At 44.9% G+C, this 14482-nt stretch overlaps 1 protein-coding gene across 2 annotated transcripts in view; it reads left to right on the forward strand.

Moving 5' to 3' along the window:
• Positions 1-329: 329 nt before the first annotated feature.
• Positions 330-14482, forward strand: part of mvda (mevalonate (diphospho) decarboxylase a) — a 28439-nt gene continuing 14286 nt past the window's right edge. Inside the window, exons 1-8 of one of the 2 annotated variants that reach the window (XR_005461782.1) lie at positions 330-514; positions 3437-3507; positions 7236-7350; positions 8417-8563; positions 9250-9449; positions 11022-11096; positions 12243-12458; positions 13280-13391. Coding sequence is in view for 1 of the 2 variants with exons in the window: in XM_038806454.1 (XP_038662382.1) it covers positions 439-514; positions 3437-3507; positions 7236-7350; positions 8417-8563; positions 9250-9449; positions 11022-11096; positions 12243-12458; positions 13276-13391 (1016 nt within the window). In the remaining variant the exon portion in view is untranslated. Of the gene's footprint in view, positions 515-3436; positions 3508-7235; positions 7351-8416; positions 8564-9249; positions 9450-11021; positions 11097-12242; positions 12459-13275; positions 13392-14482 lie in introns of both variants that reach the window. The other variant, XM_038806454.1, reaches the window with a different exon arrangement.

Here is a 14482-nt window from a genome sequence, read left to right on the forward strand (position 1 = left end):
TAACGATTTTTAACTTTACTGTCGGTCGACAAAGAACTTGTCCGACAGCGAACTCCAGCGGCAGCCCACCAGCGGACATCTTCCCCCCTCCTTGACAAACATGGCGGCCGGCGGGCCACGTTGTTGTATTGTGCCACACGGATCTGTCTCCCCCTGCCCAACCCGCACATTCAAAGGGTCCGGGCAGAGATCCACCTCCTCCCCAACCCCACATCCCATTGGCGAATCGCACCCGGCTGACGACGTCGCCACGTGGTGATCGCACCATAGTTCTGATTGGTCCATACCGATTACCCCGGCGACTGGCCAAGGCGCGCGCTTCCCTGCTGCTCGGCTCCGGCCAATCAGAGCAGGGTGGCGGCAAGGCGGGCGCGTGGGGTGACTGGGAGTCGGTGGAGCGGGGCTGACAGCGGCCGGCTGGCCGCATCCGCGCCCTCAATGGCCGAGGCTAAGGGGAAGGAGATGGCGCTTGTGACCTGCACGGCCCCTGTCAACATCGCTGTTATAAAATACTGTGAGTATTTGACACTGGACACAGCGACCGGCTCGCCTCCGCAACTTGTGTGCCGGCTACCTGGAACTGATGACAGCTGGAGTCTCTTCCAAAGAGGTGGCACAGGCACGACGGGCCGAATAGCCTCCTTCTCTCTTAGGTTCCAAGATGCTTTATTGTCTGTTTGAGCCGCACGAATCCCGTGTCTTTCCCGGAGTGTAAAGCGTGCCGTGCACTAAGTACTGAGTTTGGAGGGCAGCACGGTGACACAGTGGTTAGCACATCAGCCTCACGGCACCGAGGTCCCAGGTTCGATCCCGGCTCTGAGTCACTGTCCGTGTGGAGTTTGCACCCTCTCCCTGTGTTTGCGTGGGTTTCACCCCCACAATCCAAAGATGTGCAGTGTAGGTGGATTGCCACGCTAAAATTGACCCTTAATTGGAAAAAATGAATTGGGTACTGTAAATTTATATATTTTTAAAAGGTACTGAATTTGGGGCTTTCTGCAGTGTGGGTAGGGGACTTGGTCACTTGGTGTTAACAGTAGCTGTGAAAGGGTTAAAAGTGAGAGGCTGTAAACTCATTTCAGCTGATGCAAAGTGAACTTCTTCATTTCGAAATATCGGTCCCCAGGTAATCGGGTGAACTCTGCTTAACCTTTTTAATGTTAATAAAAACTGGTAGGGCAAGTGGGCTCGCGTACTGATATTTAAAATGTCATGTATGTTACGAGCAATTTTACACAATAAAAATAATTTGTAACAGCAAATAGAACACGGCTTTTACAAATATAAAATTGTCACTTTAGCATTGCTGAAGGCTTTCTGATGGGGATTGCAGAGATTTTCTTTTATGCTCAAAACAAAGTAAATCTAAATGAGGAGTTTAAAGTCAAAATGATTTGTGGGCGAACTGTTTTGTTTCATTCTGGGCAACACTGTGTTATAGAATCCCCAATAGAGTGCATTTGGCCCATCAGGTCTACTTCGACCCATTCTCTACCCTATCCCTGTAATCCCATGCATTGATCATGGCCAATCCATCTAAATTAAACAACTTTGGGATACTTAAGGGCTCGATTCCAGCCTTGGGTGACTCTGTCTGTGTAAAATTTGCACATTCTCCCTGTGACTGCATGGTTTTAGTCCAATTGCTCTGGTTTCCTCCCACAATCTAAAGATGTGCCTGTTAGGTGGATTGGCCATGATCAATGTGTGCGGTTATGGGGGTAAGGCGGAGGAGTGGACCTGGCTGAAGTATCCTTTTTTAGTGGGTCAGTGCAGACTCGATGAGGGGAAATGGCCACCTTCTGCACTGTAGAGGTTCTATGGATTCAATGCAGACATACATAGAATCCCGACAGTGCAGAAGGAGGCCATTCAGCCCATCAAGTCTACATCAACCCTCCTAAAGAGCATGCTTCCCAAGACCACTCCCCCGCCCAATCACCATAATCTAACCTGCACATTCCTGGACACGAAAGGGCAATTTTAGCCTGGTCGATCCACCTAACCACATCTTTGGACTGTGGGAAGAAATGAAATGTTCAAACTCCACAGACAAGTCACCCAATGCTAGAATCAAACCTGGGTCCCTGGTGCTGTGAGACAGCAGTGCTAACCATTGTGTCACTCCTTTCCATGTCATCTTTCTCTGGAGATAGAATGGTACTTTGCAAAGGTAAAGAGATCATGGGAGGTTGTAAGGAGAAATCTGGTAGTGGAGAAAAGCTGAGGATTATTGTTGCTGTTCCAAGATGATTCTAAGCTAGTGGTCCGACAAGAGGAGAGTGAGGCTTGATAGCATTTGCTATGGTCCAATCAGATCTGGTGATGGATGGTCGAGTTAGTTGTCCACTAGATACGTTTTAAGTCTGCACTTCATTGTACATGAGGGAGTAGAATAAGACAATACTGGGTGAATGTAAACATTTTGGTACAGGTAAGGGTGGGGAAGATGATGGATGGCTAGAGAATATTATGGTGATTGGAGTGCAAAAGACTAAATGGATGGGAGTTTGAAGGTGTAGTTATAGATGACACGAGGAAAAGATTTTTTTCCAGTAGTCATGGGATGAGGCAGGGTTGAAAGGAGAGTAAGAGTTGTGTTTGGTGAGGCAAACCGAGAATTGGTTATACATAGAATCCCTACAGTGCAGAAGGAGGCCATTCAGCCCATCAAGTCCACATCAACCCTCCTAAAGAGCACACTACCCAAGTCCACTCCCCCGCCCGATCCCCATAGCCTAACCTGCACATTCCTGGATACGAAGGGGATAATTTGTGATCAAGATCATGGGAATTAGCAGATCCAGTGAGGTGGCTGTGAATATGGTAAGAAAGTTTATATGGAGGGAGAGAAGTGAATTAATTCAGATGAGAAAGCGCAGGGGGAACTGGGATGAAGAAGAAGGTGGTGAGGCTGTTCAAGCAGCAGGGTTACCAGAGAAGTAGGGGGAAGAAACTAACGTGTAACAATGATTAGGGCCACACCAACACTGTGACAAATTAGGACTAAGTAGTCAGAATGCAATGGAAACATCACCAATAAAGTTATGGATAGGAAGGGCCTGAGTCACAAATAAATGGATATTCTGGAGGGATATTTACTATCCCTCTGGCAGAGTCCAACGGGTCTGTGATGAGTGGGACGATTTAGACATGAAAAATGTTGGTGAGTTGAGCACCCAGAGGCCAATAATTTGGGGTTCTACCTGTAAGTAATGCCACAATTGGTTCTGAAAATTCCAAGAGTGGCACATAGTGTAACAGCGAGTTTATAGTGATAATATATATACCCATTTCATTCAAAATAAGGCAAGAAAGTCAGACTATTGGACATAGCCAGAAATTGGTGAAAAACAAATTTATAATGAATTCCAGTAAAGACTCAATGTTACCAGATCTAATGAGAATCTAAAGCTATTTTACTTCTTGCATGTAGGGGGAAAACGAAATGAAGAGCTGATTTTGCCAATTAACTCCTCACTAAGTGTAACACTACACCAAGATCAGGTAAGACTCTGAAGGACTTTAAAAGGTCATGGGTAAGATAGGGTTGGTGCATGACAGCATTTGCATGTCCAAACCTGAATCCCATTCTTGTTTGACATTTGCACTCTGCTTTACCTTCCAGCTAAAGAGATCCACTGAAATCCACAGCTGGCCTAATGGCAAAACATACCGTCTATAGTGTTTCAAAACCATACAGACCAGTTAGATCCCTGGCTTGTTTTGCGTTAACTGACCACGTCCAGGGCAGAAACCAAGGGTTATTGACTTCAATCCCCAAGCAAGACAATGGACAAGTCAAACAGGGTTTGCCTTCCCCAGGCAATTATCTAATGACACCTGCTGGAAAATGTGTCAGTGTGACCCTACCAGAGACTAAATACAGACCACACTGGCTATGGGTATACTGTCATAAGCTTTACAAAATTTTATTTTGTTGTTTATTCATGGGATGTGGACATCACTGGCTGGGCCAGCATTTATTACCCACTCCTAATTGCACTTGAGAAGGTGGCGGTGAGCTGTGTTGAACTGTTGCAGTCCATGTGGTGTAGATACATCCACAGAGCTGTTAGGGAGTCCAGGATTTTGGCCCAGCGACAAGTAAAGGAATGGCAATATATTTCCACAGTAAGAAGTCTTACAACACCAGGTTAAAGTCCAACAGGTTTGTTTCAAACACGAGCTTTCGGAGCACGGCTCCTTCTTCAGGATTCACCTGAAGAAGGAGCCGTGCTCCGAAAGCTCGTGTTTGAAACAAACCTGTTGGACTTTAACCTGGTGTTGTAAGACTTCTTACTGTGCGCACCCCAGTCCAACGCCGGCATCTCCACATCATGAATATATTTCCAAGTCAGGATGGTGAGTGGTTTGGAGGAAACTTGCAGGTGGCGGTGTTCCCACGTCTCTACTGCCCTTGTCCTTCTAGATGATAGTGGCCGTGGACTTGGAAGGTGCTGTCTGAGGAGTCTAGGTGAGTTCTGACAGTGCATCTTGTAGATGGTACACAAGGCTGCATCGGTGGTGGAGGAATGATAGTGGATGCGGTAAAATTCAAATGGGCTGCCTTGTCCCGGATGATGTTGTTGGAGCTACGCTCATCCAGGCAAGTGGAGAGTATTCCATCACACTCCTGACTTGTGCTTTATAGATAATGGATGGATTTTGGAGAATCAGGAGGTGAGTTACTCGCTGCAGGATTTCTAGCCTCTGACTTGCTCTTATAGCTGCAGTATTTATATGGCTACTCCAGTTCAGTTTCCAGTCCATGGTAACACCCATCATTTTGATAGTGGGGGATTCGGCGATGGTTTCACCATTGAATGTCAACAGATGATGGTTAGATTCTCCCTTATTGCAGATTATTCATCGCCTGGGACTTGAGCGGTGTGAATGTTACTTGCCATTAATCAGCTCAAGGCTGAATATCATCTTGCTGCTTCACTATCTGAGGAATCATGAATTATGCTGAGTATTGTGCAATCATCAGTGAACATCTCCACTTATGACCTTATGGTGGAGAGAAGGTTATTGATGAAGCAACTGAAGATAATTGAGCCACGCATATTATCCTGAGAAATTCCTACAGCGATATCCTAGGACTGAGATGATTTACTTTCACTAATCACAACCATCTTCCTTTGTGCCAGGTATGAATCTGAGTGGAGAGTTTCCCCAAATTCCCATTGACTTCAATTTTGCTTGGGCTTCTTAATGTCACATTCGGTCAAATGCTGGCTTGCTGTCAGGAGGAGTTATTCTCACCTCGCCTCTGGAGTTCAGCTCTTTTGTCCATGTTTGATTCAAGGCTGAAAGGAGCTGAGTGACCCTGGTGGAACCCAAACTGAGCATCCATGCGCAGGTTATTGCTAAGCAAGTGTCACATGTTAGCATTATCGATGACCCCGTCGATCATTTTACTGATTACCGTGAGTTTACTGATGGAGTGGTAATCGGTCGAGTTGGATTTATCCTGTTTTTTGTGGTCCGGCCATACCTGGGCAATTTCCCACATTGCCGGGTAAAGCCAGTATTGTAACTGTACTGGAACATCTTGGCACGGCACGTTCTGGAGCACCAGTCTTCAGTATTGCTGGAATGTTATCAGGTCCCATAATCGTCACAATACCCAGTGCCTTCAGTCATTTCTTGACATCACATGGAGTGAATTAAAAATAATCTTTTTAAATTACCGGTCCTTTTTTTCCAATTAAGGGGCAAATTACCATGGCCAATCCATCTACCCAGTACATCTTTGGGTTGTGGGGGTGAGACCTATGCAGACACTGGGAGTATGTGCAAACTCCACACTGACAGTGACCCGGGGCCATGATCAAACCCAGGTCCTTGGTGCGTTGAGGCAGCAGTGCCAACCACTATGCCACCGTGATGCCCTTTGGGTGAAATAAATTGGCGGAAGGTGATGCTGGGGACCTCTGAGAAGGCCAAGGTGGATCATCCACTTCTGGCTGAAGATGGTTGCGAATATTTCACTCTTATCTTTGCAGTGCAGGCTCCCCATCATTGACGATGGGGGTACTTGTGGAGCCTCCTCCTCGTTAGTTGTTTAATTGTCTGCCACCGTTCAAGACTGGAGGTGGCAGGACTGCAGAACTTGGATCTGATTTGTTGGTTGTGGAATTGCTTAGATGTGTCTATCACATGTTACTTTTGCTGTTTGACATGAAATGAAATAGAAATCGCTTATTGTCACGAGTAGGCTTCAATGAAGTTACTGTGAAAAGCCCCTAGTCACCACATTCCAGCGCCTGTCCGGGGAGGCTGGTAGGGGAATCGAACCGTGCTGCTGGCCTGCTTGGTCTGCTTTAAAAGCCAGCGATTTAGCCCAGTGAGCTAAACCAGCCCCTAAAATGAAAATCGCTTTATTGTCACGCGTAGGCTTCAATGAAGTTACGGTGAAAAGCCCCTAGTCGCCACATTCCGGCGCCTGTCCAGGGAGGCTGGTACAGGAATCGAACCGTGCTGCTGGCCTGCTTGGTCTGCTTTAAAAGCCAGAGATTTAGCCCAGTGAGTGAGCTAAACCAGCCCCTAGTTGTGTTGTACCTTCAATAGGTTAACACGTCATTTTTAGGTATGCCTGCTGCTGTTCCAGACCTGCCATCCAGCACCCTTCTTTGAACCAATGTTAATTCCTTGGAGTAGATTTTCCAGTCCCACCCGCTGCAGGAATCGTCACGAACAGGACAGTCAATTTGACGGACAATTGAAAGGTCCATTGACCTCAGCCAGGAATTTGCCAGCTCTGGGCGGGCGGGAGAAGTAAATCCCGCCCTTTGTCTTTATGGTGATGGTAAAGTGGGAGATGTGCTGGGCCATGAGATTAAAGATTGTGGTTACCTATAATTCTGCTGCTGCTGATGGCCAACAGCACCTTGTGGATGCCCAGCTTTGAATTGCTGGATCTGTTTGAAATCCATTCCATTTAACATTGTGGTGGTGCTATGGTGTTTCCTCAATGTGAAGGCAGGACATTGTCTCCACAAGGACTGCGCAGTGGTCAATCCTACGCGTATTTTGATTAATAGGTTGAACTAATGTCTAGTTGTGTTTATGGTAATAATTTAGATGCATTCCTGTATCGGCTAGTACGGAGCTCATTAGTCCTATAGCTAATAGTATTAAGAAAAATGTCTTGTGTGAATGGTTATGCAATCTGACTGGCACCTTTGTGACAAGTTTTACCAATTCACCCTATCTTTTTGTGATTTCAGTTAAAAAGTACAACCACGGTCGCTGCAAGCCGAGATTTTAAGGAAGATAGAATATGGCTAAATGGAAAAGAAGAAAACATCAACCACCCAAGGCTGCAGTCTTGCTTAAGAGAAAGTGTGTATCCATTATGCTATCAAAATAAGGTTTCTGAAAATGGCACTATAGCTGTAGAAAATATTCTGTTCGCGCCTGACCGATGTTAGAAGGTGTTGATTCCTCTCTGTTAATCCACACTTTCTGCTTTAGTACGAGCTAGATATGTGATGGTGCAAATAGCTATCCAAAATAAAAGATTTTTGAGGAAGGAGGTTATGGATATATGGACAGAATCATGCTGTAATTACAAATTATACTTAAATGTTGTGGTATTAACATCAGAGCTAGGTTTGTTGAACTGAAAGATTCTGATTGGCTCTAGCAGTTTAAAAAAAAAGAAGCTGATTTGCCAATCTGCTGTAAGCATTTTAAAATCTAATTTAGTTACCACTCTGGCTTGGGGTTTAAACGTTGGACAAATGGAATGCAAAGTCTCGTGTTCAAATGTGGAAGAACCTGATGCCCACTCATAAGTTGTCCATGTATTTTTTGCATTTTGAATAGATTCTGGCGGGAATTTTCCGGTCGTTCGCTGGCGATGGGATTCTCTGGTTCCGCTGGCAACACACCTCCACCCATGGGTTTCCCAGCAGCGTGGGGTGGCTTCAGTAGGGATTCCCATCAACAGGAGCAGAGAATCCCGCCGGCAGGAAACACACAGTTGGGGGGCCGGAGAATCAAACCCTTTGTGTTCTTCTTGGACTATCCTTTATTTATCACAAAGGACCAGTGTTCATCAAAGCACTTTCCATTTCAGAACTATGACATCTGAAGTCCTCTGGGGAGTGATGTAATGTGTTAATTGTGTAAATATAACGATTAAACCAAAGTTGCTCTGCACGCTATTTAAATGGCATAACAATGAATCTCTTTGTTTGCCTGTGTTCAAACAAAAGAGATTCAGTGGCAATATTGAATACATAGTGGTCCACTGTGATTGCATTGCAACTGTTTCTGGCAGTGTATGTAAAATAACATGGCTGTTTTTATTCATTTTTCTAAAATGATTAAAGTGTGATCTGTAATTACAGAAGTACTTGGATCTGCGAATATTCATGAATTTGTAATTTTCCTTTTCTCCCAGTCCGTCGTCTGGCAAGAAAAAGAAGAAGCAGTGGTGATGGAAATTCTAACACATTAACACTCCACCATAAAATTCATATCTGCTCTGTGAATAACTTTCCTACAGCTGCGGGTCTGGCATCCTCTGCAGCAGGTTATGCTTGTCTGGGTAAGCAAGTTGGGAGAAGAACCATAGACCTTTATAATACGCATTGCAGATAAAATGAGTTGGGAATTAGTCTGCAACGGAATGGAGAGGTCCCAGGCTGCCCAGAAATTAGATCTTGGACCTTGGCTACATCTTTGTGGCCTCACAGGCAGCAATTCAAGTTCAAACAATTAATAGGAGTATGATTTTGTTTTCCTTTTGATCCTTTGATGCATACTTTCCCAAAATTGGTGCTATGCCACATCCGTAGTACTGCACTAAAGTATTGAATTCCAGGACTTGAACACAAAAATTAAGCCTGAGACACCAGTGTAGTACTGAGGGAGTGCTGCACTGTCAGAGGTGCTATCTTTCAGATAAGATGTTAAACCAAGGCCCACTCTGCCTACTCCAGTGGATACAAAAGATCCCATGGCAATATTTTGAAGAAGAGGGGGCCTTCTTGGATAATAACTTCCCTCGATCAACATTATTTGAACAAAATGGATTATCTAGCAGTATCCTTTTTGCTCTTTGTGGGAACTTATTGTGCACAAATTGACTGCCCCACTTCCAACATTACAATGGTGATTACACTTTAAAAAGTACTTAATTAGCTGTAAAGCATTCTGGGACATTAAGTTGTCATGAAAGGCTCTGTATTAATGCAAACCTTTCTAAGTTTTGATATTGTTCCTCCTTTGCAGTCTACACACTTGCCAAGCTGCATGGCTTAGAAGGAGAGCTGTCTGAGATTGCTCGCCAGGGGTCAGGCAGCGCATGCAGAAGCATGTACGGAGGATTTGTGCAATGGATAATGGGAGAGAAAGAAGATGGGAGTGATAGCATTGCACAGCAGATTGAGCCAGAAACTCACTGGCCAGAGCTCTGCGTTCTTATACTAGTGGTGAGTCTGTGGCAACCTGAACAAAGCTACTCTATAGAATCGGTGTCTCTCTTGGTTCTGCATATATACGAGATGGGCATGCTCTAGCGCAACCAGTGCCACCTTGATGCCTGGGTAAGTGCATGTGGGGATTGTAATGTGTATATGCGGCTGCAGCCTGTCAGCCTCCTGAGTGTCAATCGCAGATCTGGCGAATCCCGCATCGCTTTTTATTGGAATCGATTGTGTTCCACGTGGTGCCAGTGCTAGCTCCTCCACAGTCACTGAATCGGTCCAGTCTCGGCGGCAGTTATGCTATCGTGAAAGTCCACGAATCCGGCCCCGACGTCAACACTTGGGGCGGGATTCGGCAATTGCTGACGCGGAAATCACATTTGCCGATTGCCTGCAGAATCCCTTTTGACTCCAAAATCAGGGACGGTGCCTGTTTTCCGATGCTCCGCCCTTTCCAAAACGACATAATAAGCTGAGTACGCCGAGTGCCGTTGGGATGGCCCCAGGACGTCACTGGAAGGCCCTCCCCCGCTGGGCTGACTTCCCGACAGCATGGATCACTTGTGGTCTGAAGTTTTGTCAACCTCGCGTGGCGAGTCGGGGGCGGAGCTGCTCCGCTGGCCAGGGGGCTTCGGCGGGGGCTGGGGGGTCTCGTGGCGAGGGCTGTTACGGGGCACCATCTGGCAAGTTGGGTCCATGCGCGGCTGGCGCCATGTTGTACAGCGCGACCGCTGCAGGTCACCACCGTGCGCGTATGCGGAAGCGGACCCAGCAATTCTCCGTCCGTATCTGCAGGGAAAACTGGGTGTTTTACGTGGCGCGGCTGCTAGCCCCCCACCGGGTGGAGCATCGGTGCGGGGACGCACTGACTTTTTGATGGTAAAACTAGACACATGCTCCGGATATAGCCTCAATCCGAAAATCTAGCCCACTGTCTCAGGAACAGAGAATCCAGCCCCATTGCCTTCTGTTTTATATGACAATCAATTATTGTTCACCCTGGAAGTTTTTTTTTAATATATGGTAGTTTTATTTGGAGTATTAAAGAAATATGAAAAGGAACAATTTCAAACATTGAACTCCACAGTTATATATTTTAGGTGCTAATGCCTATCAGTATTTTTACACTTTACAATTTGCCTCATTTTCCACTCTCTCCCAACAGTCCTAATTTTGGTCCTAAGTAGTTACTCCTATCAGTAGGTATGTATTTCATCTTTGCGGCGTCAGTGTCATCAGCACATTAGTTGTTTTGTTGCTGACATAGGAATGTTGTAGCCGTTGAGTGGTTTTTGTGTGACAAAACACCCGAAACCTACACATTAGAAAACTATTTGTGTAGCTCTTACTTTCCATGGACTTATCATCTTTTGCCTTCATTACAGTCTTGCTTTAGAGACCATGATTATACTAAACTCAGTGTTTAAAAAGTAGTCATCTGATGTCACGCTCTGACCAACCTATGTTCATCTAAAATCTTATTCTAACTTGTTCTAAATGACCTGCTTTTCATTGTTCCAAACGCTCTGTGGTAATGAACATGTCGAGAAGCTCAGCTCTTTTTTGCTTCTTTTCCAGGTCAGTGCAGAACAGAAGTCTGTTGGTAGTACTGCTGGGATGCAAACCAGTGTCAAGACTAGTCCATTGCTGAAGGTGCGAGGTTCATCTTTTTGAACTGAAGTATTAGTAATCTTTTGTAAGCCTAGAATTATATAAAAGTTACAACAAAGAAATGATCTGTTCTGCTCAGTCAGTCGATGTGGGTCCTAGTCCTTCACCTGAGCTGTAGTCTTAATTCCACAAGCTCAACCTGTTCCGTTTGTTTTATTTCCCTTTTTTTTCATCCACTTATTTAACCTAGTCTTTAAGTGGACATATTCCAAAGTGTCACAGCTCTCTGTATAAAAAATAATTTGAAAGGAGACTAGGGCCCCAAATATAACATGAGCTAAAGTGGTGATAAATTGAACAGGAACCCAAAATGATTAATGGTTCTGGTAATGTTAATTACTGTATTCTCACAATTGTACTACTGCACTGGCAACTGGAGTTCAGATTTCACCATGGCAAAGTTGTGAAATTAAATTTAAGAATTCCTGTAGCCCCTAGGCCGGCATCGACAGCGAGAGATCATTTTCAAGCCTTTATTCTGGGTCTGGGTTCAACCATTGGTTCCTTGTGGTGAAATTAATTGTTTTATTCTGCTGTCACCCTGATGGATAAAAGTAAACTTGTTCCTTTTAAAGGTGATTATAACAATTGGTGACAGCCACTACCATTTTGGAAGGACGGGGGCAGCAAAACCATGGAAACAATGCCTGGAAGTTTCCTTCCAAGCCACAAACCATCCTGATTTGGAAATATATCATTGCTTCACTGCCGCTGAGTCAAAAGCCTGGAACTTCCTCCCTAACAATGCTGTGGGTGTACTTACGCCACACGGACTGCAGTGGTTCAAGGAGGCAGCTCAACGCCACCTTTTGTGGGGGAGTGGGCATAGATAGTGGGCCTCTTGGCGGGTCGGTGTAGATGGGCTGAATGGCCTCCTTCTGCACTGCAGGGATACTATAAATCTCAAGGGCAGTTGGGGATGGGCAATAAATGCCGGCCTAACCAGCGATGCCCGCATCCCTTGAATGATTTTTTAAAAAAGTTAATCTGTGACCTTTCAGAGACGATTGGTGGTGCTGGTCACTGGAATTTTCTTGTTTCTCAATTGGAAGAAGCTTTTAGAGGATAAATGAGTGAAGAGGAAACCAGTCCATTATTGAAAGGGGTTGTGCATTTTCTGTTTTTCAGTATCGTACTGAAATTGTTCCAAAACGAATGAAGGAAATGATTGAAGCGATCAAGCGGCAAGACTTTGAACTCTTTGGACAGTTAACAATGAAGGACAGTAATCAGTTTCATGCAACATGTCTCGACACCTTCCCTCCAATCTTCTATCTCAGTGACATTTCCAAACGCATCATTAACCTGGTACATCGATACAACTCCCACTTTGGAGAGACACGGGTAAGATGTGCACTATTATGCATGCCAAGTGTGCATGCATTTCAATATATCAGGAGTTCAACCTCGTTATGCAGCGTTTTTTTTATCTATTAGGAATCTAATGGAACAATTCTTCTCTTACATTAAAATATCACAGATCACAACATAGAACTTGACCTTTGAGGTTTTGAAAAGTCCTTCCAAAAGCAAAGAGTCAACTTGTACACTGAGCATAAAATGTGCAGGCGGACCCATTTCTGTTCATTGGTCACCATATGCAGTCTGCTTTCCCTGGGAGTGTCTTAATCTCCCATACATCGTGAAGGTTTTCCGGCCTGTGGCAGGCAGTCCCCAAGATCTGGCCCGTCCTCTTAGCAACACAGCCCATATTGCCTGCTTGATCCCATGCACCAACTTAAAAGGCGAGTGGAACCCGAAGCATGTATCTCTAAGCTGAAAAATTGAGACCGACTCCTAATGAGAGCATAGCCCTCACCATGCATTTGGAGAGTTGATTATATGCTGACAATGGGCCTAAGTGTGCATTTTAGCTCAAAAAAATTGGTTGCCTTAAACACGGGGGAGGGGGCAACTTGCTTGCCACTATCTACAGGGTAACTGCTCACCGATTATAAGCACCATCAACATGTTATCTCATTACGAACATTGAAACGAGCACCCGGCACAGTCGAAACTGAGGAGTGAAATACAACCTTTCTTGTGATATGCACAGTAATTAAGAATATAATAAATATATACAGATATTCTGTAAATTTCTCGGTGCTTTTTGATGAAATGTAGACCACTTTTGTTTCTGATCGTTTTTTGTTTACGCTAGGTAGTGTATACATTTGATGCAGGCCCCAATGCAGTCATTTATATTCGAAAACAGCATGTGGATGAGTTTGTGGAAGTTGTGAAACATTACTTTCCTCCTGCGGAAAATGGGGAACAGTAAGTTATGTTCTTAATATAAAGTTATATCCTGTTGCTCATGCTGAAAATCTGTCCCTTTGAGTCCTATGTCTGTTAAGAGAAACTTTGCTTTTACTTTGATTTTAGAAACCTTTGTTGAAATTGTACAGAAGGAGGAGCCTGCCGTTTCAACATTTCATTTTTTTCCAGCTCCTGGTTCCTGAAAATTCCCTAACCCCAATACCAAATGCCATTATTGGTTTTGAAGATGAGGCTGACAGTACTAGCTTTGGTTTGCGCAAGCTCCTTCCATCTTTAAAAAATTGCAGAACTATTAATTACAAATGCTGCTGATGTGCAGGAGGAAGTTAGATGACACTGCATTCTGTGGCTGGGATTTTTCCGGCCCTTCCCGTTGGCAAGAAGTACCCCCCTTCCTTCTGATGGGTTCCTTGGTGGCGAACAATGCAAATGGCCATTGACTTTAGCAGAACCAGAAGATAGTGCCGGCAGCTAATGGTGAACTGCCTCCGTCGCCAGGAAACTCAATGCGGGGTGGCCGGAAAATCCCAGCCTATATATTGCATGGGTCCCTGCTGTTTACTCCCTTATTTCCCCTTTTATTTTTTTGCCATTACCTTATTGATCCATGGATGATTAACGAACGTGTGTCTTTAAGGCAGCCTGTATCTTTAATTCAAGCAGAATAATTCAGCAGCAGGAGAGATCACTATGCTAGCCTGTGCTGGTTTAAACTGCAGTTGTAGACTGGCAAGCATCAGTGACAGAGATATGCTGGAACTCTTATTGATATAACGGGTGACCAATGAATTGGCCCAAAAGGCTGTATTTTGCCCTGCAACAGGCGGCGATTGCATCCTATCCCACTGAAATGGTTCAGAAACCTGAGGAGGATTCAGTTTTGATTTCGGCAACATGGTGGTAAAAGATCCAACTAAATCCTCTCCAGAAAGCCGTTGCTAAATCCTCTCCAGAAAGCCGTTGCTAAATCTCTCCAGAAAGCCGTTGCTAAATCTCTCCAGAAAGCTTCTGCTAATCCTCTCCAGAAAGCCTGTGGATGTTGTGATCCTGGAGCTACAGAGGCTTGAAGACAAATCGTGAACTGGAAG

Source organism: Scyliorhinus canicula, chromosome 9, assembly GCF_902713615.1.
Source record: "Scyliorhinus canicula chromosome 9, sScyCan1.1, whole genome shotgun sequence".
In the NCBI taxonomy this organism is placed as follows: Eukaryota; Metazoa; Chordata; class Chondrichthyes; order Carcharhiniformes; family Scyliorhinidae; genus Scyliorhinus; species Scyliorhinus canicula.